At 42.0% G+C, this 21,766-nt stretch overlaps 1 protein-coding gene across 1 annotated transcript in view; it reads left to right on the top strand.

Annotated features, from left to right (window-relative positions):
* Positions 1–21,766, top strand: part of Snx4 (sorting nexin 4) — a 55,069-nt gene that overhangs the window by 26,779 nt on the left and 6,524 nt on the right. The window contains exons 6-11 of the mRNA XM_057765665.1: positions 1,836–1,891; positions 9,024–9,096; positions 13,601–13,662; positions 15,720–15,785; positions 18,853–18,942; positions 20,981–21,080. Of these exons, the coding sequence (XP_057621648.1) occupies positions 1,836–1,891; positions 9,024–9,096; positions 13,601–13,662; positions 15,720–15,785; positions 18,853–18,942; positions 20,981–21,080 (447 nt within the window). The remainder of the gene's footprint in view (positions 1–1,835; positions 1,892–9,023; positions 9,097–13,600; positions 13,663–15,719; positions 15,786–18,852; positions 18,943–20,980; positions 21,081–21,766) is intronic.

The raw sequence follows: 21,766 nt of genomic DNA, 5'->3' as shown, positions 1-21,766 counted from the left end.
TAATGAGGTCTGGTGCCCTCTTCTGGCCTGCAGGCATACATGTAGACAGAATATTGTATACATAATAAATAAATATTTAATAATAAAAAAAAAGAGCACTTGCTAATTTTGCAGAGGACCTGGGTTCTTTTCCCAGCTCCTACATGGTGGCTACCATGTAGCTATATGTAACTCCAGTACGAGTCTTTTGGCTTCTGGGCACCAGGTATGTATGTAGTACACATATATACACACAGGCAAAACACTCATACACATAAAATAAAAGGAATAAATCTTTAAGCTTTTTCGGTGTTCATTGGCCAACTGTGCAGATCCCTGACTCTGGAGTTGTGGGCACTGAGTATATGAAAGAGCTCATTTGTTATTGGTTCCTATTTTCTTATCGGAGTAACTCAGATATCCTGCTGGTTTTGGTTTACTTTGTTGTGTTAATTGAGAGTATTTGTAATTGTGGGTTGGAAATTGGAATAATATAAAGTCTTCATGAGGATAGAGATATTTTTAAAAAGCCAAACTACATTTATTTTTTTTTAAAGATTATTTTTTTTAAGATTTACATTTGTATTTTGTATGTATGTGTACCACATGCATACCTAGTGCCCATGGCGACTAGAAGAGGGCATGGGATCCTCTGAAATTGGAGTTACAGGCAGTTTTGAGCTGCCATAGGGGTGCTGGGAACTGTGAACCCAGGCTCTTTGTCAGAACAGCAAGTGTTCTTAACTGCTAAGCTATCTCTTTAGCACCCTGGTTTGCGGTTTTTGTTTGTTTGTTTGGGTTTGGTTTTGTGGATGTTTTTGTTTTTTGTTCTTGGAGACAAACTGCTTAGTTCTGCCTAACCTTGAACTTAGTAGACCAGACTGGCCCCAGTGATCGCTTACCTCTGCCTCCCAAGTGCTGTGATTATTGGTGCATATCACCATCTTTTTGTTTTATTTTTGAGACAGGATCTCTCTACATAATCCTCACTAGCTGTCTTGGAACTCACTATAGACCAGGTTGGGTTAGCATTCACAGAGGTTGAACTGCCTCTACTTTCCAAGTGCTGGACTAAAGGCATGTACCACCATGCTTGACACAGTTTTTTTTCATTTCTGTTTACGTAAAAAATTAGGATTCTCATGCAATGAAATTCCTATTTAGTATTTACCTCTCTGTCTCTTCTTAGAGAACAATTACCTAGAAATAAGTGAAGTTAAGAAGATGTGTTGTTTTGTAAGCCGGGCACCACACTGTCTCACACCTGAAACCCTATGCTAGGGAGCTAGAACAACAGGGTGAGGAGTTTAGGGCCAGCCTGAGCTACGTGAGACCCATCTCAAAAACCAAAAAAGGGATGTCTTTAGTAATGTGATGCCATCTAGCTTGCTTTATTTAGCATAGCACTAATTTAATGTAGCTATTTTCATTTTTTTCTTTTTCTGAGACATTATGATAACAAGAAAAATGAAGGCCCATGTGGTTTGGATTCCACCTGAGAAGTATGCTCAGAACACACAGGATCTCCATAAAGCAGCAGGTTCACAGCCTGCCTAGGCAGGTCATCGCTTTTCTTGGCTTGGAGATAATGCAGAGCTGTTGTCATTACTGGTGCATTGGTGTTAGTGGTTGTTAGCTTTGAAATCACTGAAGGCCACATACTCATTCTGATTTATAACATGCTTGTGTGCTGTTCTCAAAAGAAGCTGTTCTTTTTCAATATGTTTACTATGCTTATAACAAATGATTAAAAAAATCCACATATTTGAGCACTTTAATTCTGAAGGGAAAGTAAAGCTGTTTGAATTTATACCCTGAAATGTAATTGTATTAAGTCAACAAATTATTTTTTCCAGGCAGACTCCAGGTTAAAAGCGCTTAATGCAACATTCAGAGTGAAAAACCCAGACAAGTAAGGCTTTGCTTTAATCACAGTTTACAATGTTGTTTTGAGTGGTGCCTATCAATCTATTTCATTTTTCATTTCTGAATGTATGCACTTAGTTTGCTAAATATTTTTAATAATAATTTACATTTAGTGAAACCTTTTTAAAGTCTAAAACTGATTTTGAAGTTTGGTAATTTGAGGTTAAGGTTGTGTCTGAAGTTATAGAAAATTAGATCATTGCTTTTTTTTTCTAGAAACATTGATTAAATGTTGAAGATACCAGAAAAATGAGAAAAGTCCTTTCCTGTAGCTTTTCTTGTGTGAACGCTTATCAAATGTGCACAGTTTAAGAAAATGATGTATTATTTATGTATAATAACAGTCTAGTTTGTATGCCAACAAAACTGAGGGCAAATGCACAGTGTTAGGGTCCTGAGGTGCTTGCTGTGCTTGCACAAGTCCTTGACTTCGTGACCGTCAGTCTGGTGTTCTTGAGAGCATTTCTGTACTGGATGGTGGAGTTGGCAACATGACATCTTGGGGTAAGACAGATCCTAGAGATTTAGGTTGTGCTCACTCTGAGTCTGGTGGATGGGCCAGCCTCTTCCTTACAACGCTTCTTTACAGGAAGCGGGCTTCAGCTAGAGATGGTTTGTAGTTGCAGCTCCTGACGTAGATACAGATGGATTAGGATTCCTCTAGTGAGTCCTTCAGCACTAATCAGTGTCAGCTAAGTTCTTATAGTTTGAGTGTTTGATAACCTGTCATGCCTAACTGTAATTTATAAACTGACATTGGTAACATTATGACTCTGTTTTGCTTGTTTTCTGGTAGGGATAGAACACAGAGCCTCTTGCATGCTAGCAAGCCTTCTGCCACCAGGCTAAATCTGTAGGCCTTCTTGACTTTTATCACTAACTTTGAATATAAAATATAAACGAATATTTCTAAGATTTTGGTAATTAGGAAGTGATAATGATAACCATTGAGCTTTTGTTTCTGTTTTTTTATTATTTTTAATTATGTGTATGTCTATGAGTGCTACTAGGATCCGCACCCATACTTATCTCCATTTTGTTGTTTTGAGATCCTATGTGACCCAAACTGGTCTTAAACTCCTGGTCCTCCTGTCTGCACCTTCTGAGTGCTAGGACTACCTGTCTATGCTATTATACACCCTCAAGCATTGTTTGTTCATGGCATTTTTTAGAGCAAGTTCAGGTTCACAGCAACACTGAGCATCGAGCATAGAAAACCCTCTGTTTCTTCCCCAGACTCTGATTCTCCACCTCTCACGCAGAGCACTGGGTGGACAGAGTTTGTTGCTGGGACAGGACCTGGTTTGGGATGAACAGCATCATGTAGAAAAGATGGAACAGGTAGATGTCCTAAAGTCCTCTGCTCCTTCCAGCTCAAGTAACTTTCTAGCTTTACTGTTTCTATAGTTTTTTGTTTGTTTATTTCAAGACAGGGTTTCTCTGTCCAGCTCTGGCCGTCTTGGAACTCACTCTGCAGACCAAACTGGACTCAAACTCACAGATCTAATTGCCTCTGCCTCCCATGTACAGGAGATAAAGGTGTGTACCACCACTGTCTGGCTAGTTTCTCCTTTTAAAGAATGTCGTGCCAAATAATAGGTTACCTTTTAAATTGACTTCTTTCATTCAGGTCCCATTGAGGTTTTCATAAGTGTTAAAATGACATGTATGGTAAATAATAGGTGTTTTGTAGATTAGAAGGAAAATTATGTTACTCTAAAAGAAACAGGCTAAGTTTGTGACATTGGTGGATGTATATTCCTTAAGGGATCTGTTATTTTTGTTGATACTTTAGCATTAATGTTTCACTAATTAGTTTTTTATTAAATGCTTATTAATATAATGAAAAAGATTTTGTCATTTGAATTTATTTTCTTTTGGCTTTACAAGATTATTTGAATTACTGGATTTTATTTATCCATATTGTTTGTAGGTTTTTCAAATTTTAGATGGGTTGTAGCCAGTAATATTGTCAAAGTATAAAATGAGTGTCTAGTTACAAGGAAATTGAATTGCCTTAAATTTCATTATAAGAGATTCTTGCTGGGAGGTGGTGGTACACACCTTTAATCTCCTTACTCCAGAGGCCGAGACAGGCTGATCTCTGTGAATTCAAGGCCAGCCTGGTCTACAGAGTGAGCTCTAGGACAGGCTCCAAAGCTACAAAGAAACCCTGTCTCGGAAGGAAAACAAAAACAAAAAAAGTGAGTTCAGGGCCAACCTGGTCTACAAAGTGAGTTACAGGACAGCCAGAACTCTTTCACAGAGAAACCCTGCCTCGAAAAACAAAAACAATAAACAAACAAACAAGCAAAAAAGCCAGATGTGATGGTGCACACCTGGAATCCCAGCACTTTTACGGTGAGATGGGAGGAGTTAGGAAAATCTCCCAGAAGTTCACAGACTGGCTAGTCTTGTACCTTCACATGCATATGTAGCACACCCATGCTCACATTCACTCAAACACAGTAACCATCAATAGGAAAAGATTACAAATCAAAAACAGCTCCCGGATAGGCAGGGCAGTAGGAACTGGAAATGCAGAAGCTGAAAGAGGAAGGTTGGGCGCTGACATTTGTGACTCTTACAGTCACACAGACTCACAGTACATTGAGCGCCTTTTCTTCTGGGTTTATTTTAGGTGATGGTAGATTTACAGATTAAACAAGAGGTGTAAGTGCAGCCTACAGAGACGACTTGGGGGTGAAGAGCACTTGCTGCTCCTGCAGAGGACTTGGGCTCAGTACCCAGCACCCACATGGTGGCTCACAACCATCTGTAACTCCAGTTCCGGGGGACCCCATGCATGCCCTCTTCTGACCTGTGCGAGGACCAAGCACACACATGGTACACACACATATATGTAGGCAACACATTCACACATAATGTTTTAAACTTTCTTCGTGCGTGCGTGCGTGCGTGTGTGTGTGTGTGTGTGTGTGTGTGTGTGTGTGTGTCGGGGCGACAGGCTATCTGGCTGTCTTAGAACTCACTGAGTAAGCCAGGTTGTCTTTAAATCCACCCGCTCTCTCTGCCTACCAGGTTCTGGGATTAAAGGTGTGCTCTATTATGCTTGGTTTAAAGGGGGGAGCTGGAGAGATGGCTCAGTGGTTAAGAGCCTGCTCTTCCAAAGGTCCCGAGTTCAATTCCCAGCAACCACATGGTGGCTTACAACCATCTGTAATGAGATATGGTGCCCTCTTCTGGCTTGTACTGTATACATACATACATACATACATACATACATCTTTAAAGAAAAAAGAAAACCTTTTAAATTCGTGTGACTTTACACTTTCATTGTGATAGGACGGAGAAGACAAAAATCGTAAGAAAATAAGAGAACAGTAGAAAATTGACAACAGTTGACTCCAAACTGGTTTGTGCCTTTGAGCTCTCATACTGAAGAGAAACATCCAGAAAAAGCCTATGGGAGCTAGTTGGGGAAGCACCTGTCCAGGTTGAGAGGGCACAGTGGTTACAGTCTGAGGGGAGATGAAAGGCAGCCTGTGGCTATAATGACAGTGGACTCTTTCAAAAGGAATAGAAGACAAAATGGGTTGCACTGGTGTAGACAGCCTCAAGCTCACGCTAGAATCGGTATTTACTTGGTTTCTGATCAGGGATTGAAAAAGTTTGGTGTTACTGGGCGTTGGTGGCGCACGCCTTTAATCCCAGCACTCGGGAGGCAGAGGCAGGCGAATCTCTGTGAGTTCAAGTCCAGCCTGGTCTACGAGAGCTAGTTCCAGGACAGGCTCCAAAACCACAGAGAAACCCTGTCTCGAAAAACCAAAAAAAAAAAAAAAAAAGAAAAGAAAAGAAAAAGAAAAAGTTTGGTGTTGGGAGAGGAGAAAATCTGACATTGTGTGTGCTTTAGTCTCTCTGACAAAGCCTTGTCACTTAGGTCCTTAAAAGTCAATTATCCTTGCTTTCATATGCAGACCGTACTGGATGGATTTTGATACTGGCAAAGGATCTAGACCTCATTTCTGGAAAATCCACCTCTGTTTCTTGCCTGCTACCTAAGGCTTGATGGAGTCTTCATTTTTCACCATTAACCCCCCCCCCCCCCCCCAGTATCTAATTTCTCTGAAGATGCAGGCTTTGTTCTGCTGGCCAATCTGTGGGTGTTTAGAATTTTAACTTTGACTGATGATCTTATTGATCCCACGGGGATACTGTTTCCTTCCTTATCTACCTGCTGTTTAAAAGAAATCAGATGGTAAAACTGGTGTGCTGTGGGTATTCTGTCATTGAGATGTAAGGCCCTCTGGTTCACTTAACTTGGGTGGGCTGCATCTCTAACAATTTTATAGTCTTCTGAAATGGTTCATAACCTATTGTGATATTTAAGAATTTTATAGTTGCTGGTTGTGGTGGCTCACGCTGGTGGGATTTGCTGAAGGAGGCAGAGGCAGGAGGATCACGAGTTCGAGACCAGCCTGGGCTACACATTTAGGGGCTGGAGAGATGGCTCAGCGGTTAAGAGCACTGGCTGCTCTTCCAAAGGTCCTGAGTTCAATTCCCAGCAACCACATGGTGGTTCACAACCATCTGTAATGAGATCTGGTGCCCTCTTCTGGCCTGCAGGCATACATGCAGACAGAATACTGAGAATACTGTACACATAATAAATAAAATAAAAGAAAAGAATTTTATAGTTAAACCTGCCCTAAAAGGAAAGGCCCTTAGGGAGTCAGACCAAGAAACGCTAGAGAAACTTTCTATAAAGGATTTCTGGCTCCTGGTTCCCCAGTACAAGATTTGATAGAGGCTATACATAATAGTGCACACCTTAGCTAGCACCCGGGAGTGCTACACACCTTTAATGCTAGCACCCGGGAGGCAGAGGCAGGTGGATCTCTGTGAGTTCGAGGCCAGGTTGATCTACAAATCGAGTTCCAAGACAGCCAGGGCTGTTACACAAGAAACTATGTCTCAAAAAACAAAACAAAAGAAACAAAGCCAAAGAAATTATGTAGATTTTGACTTTAGAAAGATTGTCAAAACAGAGTAGGCAGTACATTAGAGTGTATGAGGTAGACTGGAATGCCAGTCTGGGCCGTAAGAGAATTCCAGGTGATAGATGGTGGTGCTAATATTGACCTAAGGTACCAGCAGAAAGGCCAGATCAAGTGCAACATGAACAGATCTGGGCAATATTTAAGAAGTGGAACAGATAACCTGGGTGTATAAGAGAGGGTGTGGGGTGAGAGAGGCGACAAAATACAGGTAGTTCTTAGGTTTTACTGTAAGACTGCTGTGGATCGTGGAATGGATTTGGGGTAAGGTAGGGAAAGATAGGTCAAGCTTTGGATATGAAAGTAACTACAAGCCGGGCGGTGGTGGCGCACGCCTTTAATCCCAGCAGCTCGGGAGGCAGAGGCAGGCGGATCTCTGGAGTTCGAGGCCAGCCTGGTCTACAAGAGCTAGTTCTGGGACAGGCACCAAAGCTACAGAGAAACCCTGTCTCGAAAAACCAAAAAAAAAAAAAAAAAGTAACTACAAGTGTGCTGTTAAGGGACTGGTATAGATCTACGGTGTAGGAGACAGTGCTGGGTTGGGTAGGAATTTTGGATGTGGTGACATACCATTCATAATCATAAACATGAAGTCTTACAATCAAGTCATGGGATGAATGCATTTATTGAAAGGTTGATGAGCAAATGACTGAGAGTCTAGCACTCACATCTGAAGAACACCCAAACTCAGCGTTTCCTAGAGTGTAACCTGAGGGTATCCAGCACCTGGATCCTGTTGTGAGACCCTGCGTGCCACTGGACCTATGGCTCACTCTTCCCAAGTAGTGGGCTTGTCCTGGGTTTTTTAGTGTTATTGTTTAAGATAGGATCTTAGTCTGTAGTCCACACTGGCCTCAAATTCACGGTGAGCCACCTGCTTTAGCTTCCCAAGTGCCGAGGGAGTATAAATGTAAGCCACCGTGCCCAGCTGTGTGTGTGTGTGCATGGTATATGCATGCAGGTTCCAGAAGGGGACATTGTGTCTCACTGAACCTGAAGCTCACTGGGTAACCCAGCTGGCCAGTGAGTTCCCAGGATCCATCCATCTCCATCCTGCAGTGCTGGAGTTACAGACATGACGGCCATGTCTGACTTTTATGTGGGTGCTGGGGAGCTGAACTCAAGTTCTCTTGCTTTCCTGGCAAACTCTCTTATCTACAGGATCATTAAGACATTTCAGGATTCTTCACACACTTAGACACAGGTGAAGAAAGAGAGGACCACGGGAGAAACTTCAAGGGTGACTAGAAGTAAAAGGCATGGGTTAACTGTGGTAAAAAGAAATTGGGAAATAATACAAAGTGTAGAACCTAGAGCACAGGGTGTAAGCCGGTTCTAAAGAAAGGATTGAGATGATGTGGATTTGAGAAAGCTTTAGATTGACTGACTTCCCACCTGCTGCCTTCTGTAGTCTGTGTGCGGAGTGACATTAGAACCTTGCTGTCTTCAGCTGGAAAGATGGCTCAGTGGTTAGAATGCTTGTTACTCCTCCCGAGGATCCAGGTTCAGTTCCCAGCACCCACATGATGGTTCATAACCATACATAAAACTTGTTCCAGGGCATCCAATGTCCTCTTCTGACCTCCGTGGGCACTGAGGGTGCAAGTGGTGTACATCAGCAGTCACATAAAATAAGATATTTAAGTCTAGGTGGGGCAGTGGTGGCAATGCCTTTAATCTCAGAACCTGGGGCAGGGGATAGAGGCAGGTGAATCTCTGTGAGTTCGAGGCAAGCCTGCCTGGTCTACAGAACTAGTGCCAGGACAGACTGCTATTTAGGTTGAGGTTGCTATTTAGTATACTTTCAGTACCAGAATTTTTTTCTTGTTTTTTTGTTTTGTTTTGTTTTCAAAATAATTTTCCATACCCACAGATTTTTTATCTCTGCCTTAGTCTCATGATGTAATTTAATAAGTGTGCATCTTTGGCTCTCAGTATGTGTATATATACTGCTTGATGTTATGATATTTTTCTGTTGATATTGGCTTGTTTAGGGACAGGATGTGGTTAAATAGAATGAGTTTCATTATTCGCAGGAATTGCTATTTTGTGCACAGACTCTGCGTGTTTTCCTGAGTGGTGCTTTGTTCCCTGTTGCAGGAGGTTTACTGAACTGAAGCACTATAGTGACGAGCTGCAGTCGGTCATCTCCCATCTCCTTCGAGTCAGAGCTGTAAGTGATCCAGAGCTCGGCGACACTTTCTACAGACTGCACTTGTCACTGAGTCCCCATGCTTTTCTGGTTTTACATTTAAATCTAGTATGTTCATAACCAAACTGCCTTCTAAGAGAGATGGGAAGGCTTTTCTGTTAGAAACAGCTTACAGGGGCCGAAGAGATGGCTCAGCAGTTAAGAGCACTGGCTGTTCTGCCAGAGGACCTGAGTATAATTCTCAGCGTTCATGGTGGCTCACAACCATCTATAATGATATCTGATGCCTTCTTATGGCATGCAGGCTTACGTGTAGGCAGAACATTGTATACATAATAAATAAATATTTAAAAAAAAAAGAAAAGGAGAAACAGTTTGAAGAATTTGAGCCCATTGATTTCTTCTCAGTGTATAGTGGTGCAGTTTTAGATGGAACTAGGTTGACTGTATAATAATTACTGAAGCTGGGTGCCAGGAAGTACATGTACATGTTTTTGGTCTCTATACATTTTTTAAAAAATATAGGTGGGCAGTGGTGGCCACACCTTTAATCCCAGCACTTGGAAGAAAGAGACAGGCAGATCTTTGTGAGTTCGAGGCCAGCCTGGTCTACAGAGTGAGTTCCAGGATAGGCTTCAAAGTTACAGACAAACCCTGTTTCAAAAAACTAAAAAAAAAAAAATTTCCATGTGTTGACTCTCCTAGAACTGGAGTAATAGATGATTGTGAGTTTTTCCATGGGATGCTAGGATTGGACCCGATCCTCTGGAAGAGTAGCCAGTGCTCTTAACTGTGGAGTCGTCTCTCCAGTCCTTCTCTATATTCTTTGTTTGTCTCAGTCTTGGGACTCAAACAAAGGACCTCATGAATGCTAGACAAGTGCTCTGCCACTGAGCTGTGCTTTTCCGTACTTTCATAATATTTGAAATTTTCTGTGATAGTACAGAAAAGTAGGACTGGGGGATATAGCTCCATGGTAAAGTGTGTGACCAACATGTACAAGGCTTCGACCTCCATCTCTGTCAACAGACACCGTAAGATAAACTACGAATGTGGAGACGGCTCAGTGGGTAAAAAGTACCTAGCCTGCAAACATGAGGACCTGAATTGAATTCTCAGCATCCCCATAAAATTGTACACTTCACTAAAGACCAAGGTTCCAACACAGCCCCAATAGACTCCTTCAATGCTAAGATAGTCAGAGTAAGTTGGGTGGTGGTGGCACTGGTGGCGCACGTCTTTAATCCCAGCACTCGGGAGGCAGAGGCAGGTGGATCTCTGTAAGTTCCAGGCCAGCCTGTTCTACAAAATGAGTTCCCAGACAGTCAGAACTGAAACCCTGTCTCAAAAAAGCAAAAGAAAAGAAAAAAGAAAGAAAGAAAGTCAACTGAAGTGGGTGGCTCTCTCTATTGGGAGCAAGAACTGAATAGTAAAAAGGGTTTCTGGTCAATGAGGTGAAATTTCTAGGTCTTTCATTACTTTGAAATTACACTTGAGTATGAGTCAAGTTGAAGTTCTACTATATCAGTGGAACCATGTGATACCTTCTGATTGACTTGGGTTTTAAAATAGTGTTCTGAAATATGAGAAAGGTCCTGAGACACGAACAGTCACAGCAGCGTGACAGGATGCAAGGATGGGGGCTTGAAAACTCACACAGAAACTCCATGGATTTTTCCTAGTGGCAATGTCAGCTGTAGAAGATAGCTCAGATGCTGTTTAAGACAGGTGGCAAGGTATAAACTGCTTGAAGGAAAAGTTGGAAGTATTATTTTTTCTGTTGAGGATAATTATTTTAAAACCATGTATAGGGGGCTGGAGAGATGGCTCAGTGGTTAAGAGCACTGCCTGCTCTTCCAGAGGTCCTGAGTTCAATTCCCAGCAACCACATAATGGCTCACAACCATCTGTAATGAGATCTGATGCCCTCTTCTGGCCTGCAGGCATGCATGCAGGTGGAACACCATATACTTAATTGTCGCGGCTCTACCTCGTCCCTCAAGGATGACACGCAACACACCAGAGCTCTTCTTGCTAAGCAGTTTTATCACAGCATAAGTCAGGTCTTAGCCATAATTAGGAGCTGATTATCAGATGTGGCTTCACGCAGCTCACTACACTTAATAAATAACTTTAAAAAAATGTAAAGGTAAAAGCTACATTACAGCTAGGTATGAATTAAATACTTGAGTAAACAGAATTACTAAACAGCAGGTGGCCTCAGGGCCAAGAAGGGTCAGTTTTGGTCTGTGAGCTAAAGGAAATTTAAACTAATACTTTTCCTTGACCATTGTTTGTGCACTTGTGATGCTAGACATGTTAGGATAGCCTCCCTTAACGACCCTGTGGAGACAGTCCTGTCACTCCATTTTACGCAGTCCGAAACAGGCAAGTGAAATTAATGGGCTCTAGTACCTCCCAGTAGACAGATGTGGAGACCAGAGTGAGACTGTAAATCTGCCTCAGGAGCCCATTCTCTTAGCCACCCACAGATATACATGGGCAAAGGATGGGAAGATAACGACACTCAGTGAATTGCCCTGGTTAGCAGAGTCACCTGATGGAGGTCATGTCCTTATCTGAAAGACATAGTATAAAGGTTTGGAGTACTCTAGTCCCGCAGCTCTACATAGCAGCTGCACTCATGGGGCTGGAGGGTTGAGAGCACCTGGTGCTATTGTGGAAGACCAAGGTTCAGTTACCAGCACCCACAGGATGGTTCAAAACCATCTATATCTCTGTTTCCAGGGGATTCAATGCCCTCTTCTAGACTGCATATACATGATGCACAGGCGTCCATGCAGGCAAAACACATATACATGTAAGTAAAAATTAAAATTTTACAAAAATTTTATAAGATTTATATGAGTGCTCTATCTGCATATATACCTTTATGCCAGAAGAGGGCATCAGACCCCACTAGAGATGGTAGTGAGCCACCATGTGGTTGCTGGGAATTGAACTCAGGACCTCTGGAAGAGCAACTAGTGCTCTTAACTGCGGAGCCATCTCTCCAGCCCCTAAATAAATCTTTTAAACAAAGAAAGAACTTGAACTCAACTACATGGTTCTATTTCTTGTTGTATTCTCTTCTCCAGGCAGAATCATATTTTTAATATAACCTTGTTAATATTCTAAAAACAGAGCTTTACTTTGCTAACATTCTAAAGATGTAAATTATAGTTACTGACATCATATTTAATATTTATTGTGTAATTGTCTATAGATGTGATAATATCTGGTGTTCGCAGCATAGAGAGAGGGTGGTCGGAGAGAATCACACAGCTTCTTTGGAAATCACTTGTATCAGGAGTCTTTATTGTTTTGAGACAGGGTCTCACTGTGTAGACTTAGCTGGCCTGGGGCTCACTTTGTAGACCAGATTATCATAAGTTCACATAGATGCACTTGCCTCTGCCCTTCTAGTGCTGGAATCCGAGGCACAAGCCACTGGGCCCAGCTAGGAATTTTAAATCTCTGAATCTCTGAAATCTGCTAGGAGACTCAAAGGAGAAAAATCTGTGTGTGCCCAGATCTTCAAGTTCATCATCTAATAGCACGCCATAGACTCTTTCCTTTTCCAGTGTCCACTTCTCCACAGCAGGAGGGGAGGGGATAATCAGGATGGTGCTGTCACGTGTCTTCTGCTGCAGACTTGCTCATAAGGAAACAGTCTGAAGGGGAAAAGGTGCCTCTCAGAGATGCTTTCTGCAGCATCATAATCCTGGAAAGGCTACAGGAAAGGAGGCTTACGGACTCTGATTGTGTACACAGCTACTTCTTGTACTGTGATTAAAACTAGTGCTAACATGCTGGGCAAAGTACATCTTTAGTTCTAACTCGCAGGAGGCAGAGGCAGGTGAATCTCTGTCAATTTGAAGCCAGCCTGGTCTACAGAGTGAGTTCTAGGACAGCCAGGGCTACACAAAGAATCCCTGTCTCAACAAAACAAAAAGAAAAAGGCAAACCAGAAAAACTGCTTTTAAAAAGGACTGTGGCAGCACAGTAAACATGTCGGGTTGCTCTAGTTCTGTGTTTGTCATGTGGTTTGGAGGGTGGTTTTCTTTTCTGGTAAGCATGATTATTGGTTTTTTCCATATCTTAAAAATGTATATGGATTTTTGCCAGACGGTGGTGGCACACGCCTTTAATCCCAGCACTCAGAAGGCAGAGGCAGGAGGATCTCTGTGAGGCCAGCCTTGTCTACACAGCTAGTTCCAGGACAGGAGCCAAAGCTACAGAGAAACCCTGCCTCAAAAAAAAGGGGGGGGGGCTGGAGAGATGGCTCAGAGGTTGGGAGCATTGCCTGCTCTTCCAAAGGTCCTGAGTTCAATTCCCAGCAACCACATGGTGGCTCACAACCATCTGTAATGGGGTCTGGTGCCCTCTTCTGGCCTTCAGGCATACACACAGAATATTGTATACGTAATAAATAAATAAATATTAAAAAAAAAACTATATGGGTTTTTAAAAAGTAATCTGTGTATAACTTCAACCTAATACCAATTTCTGTTAAATATTTCAGAGAGTAGCAGATCGACTCTATGGTGTGTATAAAGTACATGGGAATTATGGAAGAGTTTTTAGGTAAGTATCTTACAGAATTAAACACTTAGCTCTAATTGACTTTTTGGCTTTAAAACTCTTATAATGTATGAGTCAGGAGAATACGATTTATTTATTTATATTCTCTAATGGAGCGTGTGTGTTCACATGTGAGTAGGTGCATGTGTTGAATGGTGTGTACATGTTGAAGTGTATGTACATATGTGTAGAATCCAGAGGTTTGTAGTAAGATTTTTCTTTGGACTTCCAGCCCCAGATAATAACACAGAGACTTAATATTAATTGTAGCTCAGCCTTAGCTTAGGCTTATCCCACTAGCTCTTTTAACTTAAATTAACCCTTTTATATTAATGTATGTTTTGCCTCTTGACTTCTTACCTTTCTTTCATTCTGTATATCTCTCTGTGTCTCATTGGTGTCTCTCTTGTGCACCTAGAATGATCCCGAGTTCCCCTCTTTTTCCTGGAAGTCCCGCCTATCTCTCCTGCCTAGCTATTGGCCATTCAGCTCTCTATCACATAAATCACAGCAAGACATCTTCACACAGTGTACAAAATCCCACAGCAGAGGTTAGCATTGGGTATCATTGTTCTTCACTTTATTCATCGAGGCAGGTTCTCTTCCTTGACACTAGAGCTCACCAGTTTAGATTAGTCTAGCCAGGCAGCTTGCTCTATGCCTGTGTCCCAAGTGCTGGTATCATAAGCAGGTTGTCACCTAGAGGAGTCCCAGCTGTCCAAACTCTGATCCGTGGGCTCCCATGGTAAGTAATCTCTTTCCTCACTGAGCCGTCTCCATCGCCTCCTGGTTCTTTTGGAACAAGGTTTCACCCTGTAGCTTCGGCTGGCCTGGAACTCCTTATGTTGTAGCTCAGGCGTATCTGAGACTTGCAACAATCCACCCAAGTCTGACTCTCAAGTGTTGAGCTTTACAGATTCAGTGATGTCCTGTACTAACAACTTTCTCTTGTCTAGTAAGCGCTTTCGTTTTAAAGCCATTCCATAAACAAAAGTGTTGAGAGAATTCTAATGTTGAGTGACACTCCTGACTGAAGGGACAAAGGCCTCCTGCTTCCTCTGCTGATGGCCTGGAGAGAATGAATCACTGAACCACTGTCTAATAGAATTGGATACTTTCTCTTTCTTTGTTTTTCCATTTATGATTTATGAAGACTTTAGCAAGATAAGTTTTTGAATCTTAGGATATTTCAGTAATTTGAAAACTTGTGTAAGGGCTGGAAGTATATCTCAGGGTTAGAACAGTTGTCTAGTCTATGAGGCTCTGGGTTCAACCCTCAGTACCAAAGTGGGGAGGGTGGTATATGTATGTATCTGTGTATGACTTGCATGTTTTGGTTACTTAAATTGTTTTTAATTTATTTATATTAGGAGTGTTTTGCCAGCAAGTGTGTAATGTGTGTATGTGCCTAGTGCCTATGGAGGCCCAAAGTTCCTCTGGAACTAGAGCTACAGATATTTGTGAGCTGCCATGTGGATGCTGGGACTCAAACCCAGGTCTTCAGAGATAGGGTCTTACTGTGTAGCCCAGGCTGGCCTAGAACTCACTTTGTAGACCAGGAAAGCCTAGAACTTGCAGGATCTGCCTGCCTCTGTGTCTGCAGTGCTGGTGTTAAGGCTTGTGCCACCATCCTAGTCCCAGCTTTAAATTCTTTTCTTTTGTAGATTTTCTTTCTGGGGGGGTGGTCCTTTTCCTTATTTTTGTTTCTTTGTTGTTTTTTGAGATAGAGTCTCATGTAGCCAGACTGGCCTTAAATTTGTCATGTAGTCAAAGATGACCTTGAACTTGTAGTTCTCCTGCCCCCCATCTTTCAAGTGTTTGGATATCGGATGTGCACCATGTTTAACACGGTAGGCAGGCCTTGTACTGACTGAGCTGCAGCCCTAGCTTTGTGTGTTGTCTTCTTACCTTTAATTATTAAATTTTAAGGGAAAATCAGTATACTTGAGTCAGGGACAATGATCCACCTGTGGGTCCTAGCTAGAAAAGGATCTTGTGAACACAGCTGGGAGTAATACCCCGCAGAGCCAGTTCATAGTGCTTCCCCTTGTTTCTTCCAGTGAGTGGAGTGCCATTGAAAAAGAAATGGGCGATGGGCTGCAGAGTGCCGGGCACCACATGGACGTGTGAGTAACTTAAGAACTATGTAGCTGGGCTTGCTCAGTGGGGAGTGCTGGGTACTCGCCGGTTTATATCAAGTTAACTGGCATTTATAGTTAGGGTTTGCACGTATACAAAGAACTTGTTTCTCTAGGAACGCAAGATTGGTTTGTACATGTATTCTGAAACTGTCTAATTCATACAGTAACAAAGTAAAGATAAAAATCTGTAGCCAGGTGGTGGTGATGCACACCTTTAATCCCAGCTCTCGGGTGACAGAAGCAGGTGGATCTCCGTGAGGCCAGCCTGGTCTACAGACTGAGTTCCAGGACAACCAGTTCTACACAGAGAAATTCTGTTTTGTTTTGTTTTTTTTATGGTTTATTTAGCTTGATTTTATGTTCATTGGTGTGAAGGTGTCAGATCCCCTGGAACTAGATTTTCAGACAGTTGTGAGCTGCCATGTGGGCGCTGGGATTTGAACCCAGGTCCTCAGGAAGAGCAGTCAGTGCTCTTAACCGCTGAGCCATCTCTCCAGCCCCAGAAATTCTGTTTTGAAAAAACAAAACAAACAAAAAAAAGAGTTCAATTGAAGACAATTAAGTCCAAAAATAGATGCATACTTTTCTATAGTGAACTTTAAAAGCACTGCTGGAAAAATAGATTGCTACATAGAAAAGAAAAAAAAACCTCTGAACCAAATCTCACTTTACATAAAACATAATTCAATTTTTATAAAATATATAAACATATTTAGATCTTTTATATACATCATTAAAATTGTAGCTTTTAGGACAATATTGAAGAGAGTGTATAGAGGAAAAGATACTTTTTAAATTTTTTTATTTTTTTAAGATGTGGTCCTGGATGTCATGGAATTCTCTATGTAAATGAGCCTGGCCTGGTCTAGAACTCAGATTTGCTTGTCTTGCACACCAAATTCTGGGATTCAAGCTGTGTATCACCATGCCTAACATAGAAAAAGAACTCTTAATTTTAAATTGATAGAAGTTAATGCTGCATAAGGTACCTCATCCAGTAGAGAAGCTGAAAACGTGCTGGAGATGGTTGATACAGCGCACATGTACCTAATTCTCCTGAAGTTTGCACTTACACCTTGTCCCAGGACTGGAGATACAGGGCAGGTAGTAGGGTACTTGCCTAGCAAGCACAAGTCTTTGGGTTCCATCTCCAGCACCATGTAAAACCAGTTGAGGTAGGGCAGGGCACACGGCAACATGGAAGGTGGAGGCAGGAGAACCAGAAGTTCAAGGTCAACCTTGCCCGCACAGGGAGTTTGAAGACAGTTATATGAGACCTGCCTCAAAAAATTCCTTTGAAGATAAATTTTATGCATTTTTTCTATGAAAATTTTCAAATTAAATAAAGAAAAGATGGGGCTGGAGAGATGACTTGGAGATTCAGAGCACTGGTTGCTCTTCCAGAGGTCCTGAGTTCAATTCCCAGGAACCACTTGGTGGCTCACAGCCACCTGTAATGAAATCTGATGCCCTCTTCTGGTGTGCAGGTATACATGCAGGCAAAACACTGTATATGTAATTAAATAAATAAATTCTAAAAAAGAAAGAAAAAACAGCATTAAGGCAGATGAGGTAGTCAGTGGGCAAAGGCCCTTGTTTCCAAGGCTGGTGAGTACAAGTTTGAGTCCCAGGTCCCACATCCTAGAAGAAAAGGACCAATTCCCAAAAGTTGTTCTCTGTCCTCCACCATGCCCCGTGGCACACATGTGCCCCCCTTATATAAATAAAATGTAATCGCCATATTTATTTATTGTTACTTTTTAATTTTTTTATTGATTTTTATTGAGCTCTATATTTTTCTCTGCTCCCCTCCCTGCCTCTTCCCTCCTCTTCAACCCTCTCCCATGGTCCCCATGCTCCAAATTTACTCAGGACATCCTGTCCTTTTTCTACTTTTCATGTAGATTAGATCCATATAAGTCTCTCTTAGTGTCCGCATTGTTGTCTAGGTTCTCTGGGATTGTGATTTGTAGGCTGGTTTTCTTTGCTTTATGTTTTTTTTTTTTTTGTTTTGTTTTTTTTGTTTTTTTGTTTTCGAGACAGGGTTTCCCTGTGGCTTTGGAGCCTGTCCTGGAACTAACTCTGTAGACCAGGCTGGTCTCGAACTCACAGAGATCCGCCTGCCTCTGCCTCCCAAGTGCTGGGATTAAAGGCGTGCGCCACCATCGCCCGGCTTTTGCTTTATGTTTAAAAACCACTTATGAGTGAGTACATGTGATGATTGTCTTTCTGGGTCTGGATTACCTCACTCAAAATGATGTTTTTCAGCTCCATCCATTTGCCTGCAAATTTCAAGATACAGTTAATTTTTCTTCTGTGTAGTATCCATTGTGTAAATATACCACATTTTCCTTACCATTCTTTGGTCAAAGGGCAACTATGTTCATAGCAGCATTGTTTGTCATAGCCAGATCCTGGTAATTGCCATATTTAAATAGCTACTTTAAACCAATAATAAAAAGAGAAAAGGTCTTAAATATTCGTAAAAAAGATGAGTATGTCAGGTAATGGATATGTTAACTGCTTGCATTAGTCATGCCATATGACTACCCATGTGAAGCCATCACTTTTACATTGTGAATGCACAGTCTTTATCAGTGCAGCTCAAGCTATTCGGTGGTAGGAAAATACTTTATTTAAAATAAGTATTACTTTTCTGTATGCCATATTCAAGCTAACTAGCTTTTTTTTTTAAAGATTTTTTATTAAACTTATTAGCTGGGTGGTGGTGGCACACACCTTTAATCTGAGCACTCTGGAGGCAGAAGCAGGTGGATCTCTGTGAGTATGAGGCCAGCCTGGTCTTCAGAGTGAGTTCTAGGACAGTCAAGGCTACACAGAGAAACCCTGTCCCAAAAAACAAAACAAACAACTATTTATGTTTGTGTGTGTGTGCGTGTGAGTGTGTGCTCGAGCCGTGTGTGTGCAGATGCCACTGATGCCAGGAGAGGGTGTGGGATCCCCTGGAGATGGAGTTATAAGTGCTTTATCTGCCCTGGCTTTAAATATTAATTTTTATTGACACAGTTATTGTTACTGTGTTTCTTGACAGGTACGCATCCTCTATTGATGATATTCTGGAAGATGAGGAGCACTATGCAGACCAGCTGAAGGAGTATCTCTTCTATGCAGAAGCACTGCGGTGAGTTTAGTGACAGCCCAGAAATGTAGACAATAGGCTCCTTCTTAAGTGAGCTGACTGTGTCAGGCCCCTTAATGAGACCCAGAGTATTCCCTTCCCAGGCAGAAAACCAGAAGTTCCACTCTTCAAGTATCTTCTTGACAAGAGCTTTTCTGTTTGGGATCATGACCTGTCTGTTTCTTCCTGCTTTTTTCAATTTAAAGATCAGGAACAGAATACAGGCTGAGTGTGTAAAGCCCTACAGAGACAAACAGAATTCTCTGCTAGACAGACTTATTGGATAAGAAAAAGTTAGCATGTTTTCCTCCCTCCTTCTTAGTTGCTTTTCTGTTGCATTGAAGAGACACTATTACCAAGGCAGCTTACAAAAGAAAGCACTTAATTGTGACCTTGGGAGGGTTAGTCCGTGAACATCAAACATGGTGGGAGCCTTGAGGCAGGCAGGCAGGCAGGCAGGCACCATAACTTAAGAGTTTACATCTGATCCACAAGCAGCAGGAAGAGAGAAACAGGGAGCTAACTTGAGTGGCATGGGCTTTTGAAGCCTCAGAGCAACCCCAGCGACACACCTCCTAATCCTTCCTAGTGTCATCAGCTGGGGACCAATCATTCATATATATGAGCCTATAGGAGCTATTCTCCTTCAAACTACCACTCTTTCTTTCTTCCTTTCTTGGATCTTCTTTCTTAATTCAAGTTAGAAAAACCATTTTCCTGAAAGGGTTATTGGCTTTTGATTAGTTTTCTGTCACGTTGAAGAGCAGTATAAGAATTCTGTTTGGTGGCAGGGCACAGTGTGCACGTCCTTAGTCACAGTGCTCAGGAGGCAGCTGGATCTCTGAGGTCAAGGCCTGCCTTGACTACATCGTGAATTCCAGGCCGGCCAGGGCTACATAGTAAGAAGACCCTGTTTCCAAATTGAATGAAAAAAACAAAAAGTAGAACTCTTGGAGGCTGGAGAGTTGGCTCAGTGGTTAAGAGTTTTACTGTTCTTCCAGAGGACCAGGTTCAGTCCCCAGTGCCTGTGTCAGGCAGCTTACAACTAACTAGCTGGAACTCCAGCTCCAGGAGATCCGCTGCACTCACATGAACACACAGACACATGCACACGCACACACAGAATTCAAAGTAAAAATTAAAAGAATTTTACTGGGCAGACAGAAGAACTTAATTCTTTAGCTTGTCAGCATGAAAACATTGGCAGGTAGTTAGCTTTTTCCTTACCTGCTTTGTGTTTCACCAAAGTGTTTTCAAGTTATGAAGCAAAAGAGAATTGCTGCATACAGCGAAATTCTGTGTAGTTCCTACGAATCATAAAAATGATCACTGTGGATTGACATGGAATGGTGCCCACTGTTTGTGGCTAAGTGTGAAAGTATAGACACAGTAGAGGTGTGGGTGTGTGTATAAATGCCTAATTGTGTTCTGGAAGATTAGACACACTTTGTGTGGATTGTGTGTGTACAGTGGGATTGTGGGTGTTTTTTGGAACTGTTCCTATTTTGTGCATTTCTGTATTGGAATTGTCGTAATAAGCGTAGTTCATTATCATGATGATTTAAAGCTAAGTATGTCTAGATAGAAAAGGAAGACAACTTTGAGATCTTACCCTATCAAAGAATGTTCACTTGTCCCAGGATTCCACAGTGTGAACTTCTGAGTTGGGTGTCGTGGTGCATACCTGTAACCCAGCAGCTCAGGAGGCAGAGGCAAGAAGGTTTGAAATTCAAAGTCAACTGTGACTGTACCTAATGAGACTGTTGCAGAAAGAGAGTTTGAACAATTGATAGTGGTGTGTTTATCGAAAATAATTATATAAGCCACCTTTGTCTTTGGATACATAAAGTTTTTATGCTTAGATTCAGTTAGATTTAATTTTCAAGGTTGGACTACTACATTTTAAACATGAAAGTTACAAAAGGTCACAAAAGCCCTGGACCTAGTTAGGTATTATGAATGCCTCTCCTGCACCCCTGAAACATTTCTAAAATATTAAATAAGCCAGAAAAACTTAATGGCTGTGCTTGCTCCCCCCAAGGGCTGTATGCAGGAAGCATGAGCTTATGCAGTATGACTTGGAGACGGCTGCTCAGGACCTGGCTTCCAAGAAGCAGCAGTGCGAGGAGCTGGCCACTGGGGTGAGTGTTGTTCAGGGTTCTGCGGCTGCGGAGGCCAGAGTGCAGTTGTGGTAAGCAGGAGGATCATGAGGGGACGTTAGAGTTTTTTGATTGCTTTTTTTTTTTTTCCTGGAATGGTTTATTACAGATTACAAAGTAACTGCATAGGATACAATGTGTTGGCTTCCCTTGTCTTTCTTTTTATAAGGGGTGTGTGTGTGTGTGTGTGCATGCTTGCGCGCGCTGCATGAATGTAGTACCTGCAGAAGGCTGAAGAAGACATTTGGATCCCTTAGAACTCCTTAGGAATTGAAGGCAGTTGTGAGTCACTGTCTTCCTAATGTGGGTGCTGAAACTGAACCCAGGTCTTCTGAAATAGCAGCAGATACTCTGACCACTGAACCATCTCTCCTGCCCCTTTTGGTTGCTTTCTTGATTAAAAAAAAAAAGCAGTCGGAGCTGGAGAGATGGCTCAGCAGTTAAGAGCATTGGCTGCTCTTCCAGAAGACCTGGGTTCAATTCCCAGCACCCCCATGGCAGCTCACAACTGTCTGTAACTCATGTTCCAAGGGATCTGATGCCCTCATATAGACATACATGCAGGTAAAATACTGATTGCATAAAATAAAAATTAAAAAAAATAACAACCATCAAAATTATGCTCTTTTTAGTCCTTAGTCCTATCTAATTGGGCAAGGTGTTTTATA

Source organism: Chionomys nivalis, chromosome 3 (genome assembly GCF_950005125.1).
Source record: "Chionomys nivalis chromosome 3, mChiNiv1.1, whole genome shotgun sequence".
NCBI classification, from domain to species: Eukaryota; Metazoa; Chordata; class Mammalia; order Rodentia; family Cricetidae; genus Chionomys; species Chionomys nivalis.
This window is presented reverse-complemented; position numbering and strand designations above follow the sequence as displayed.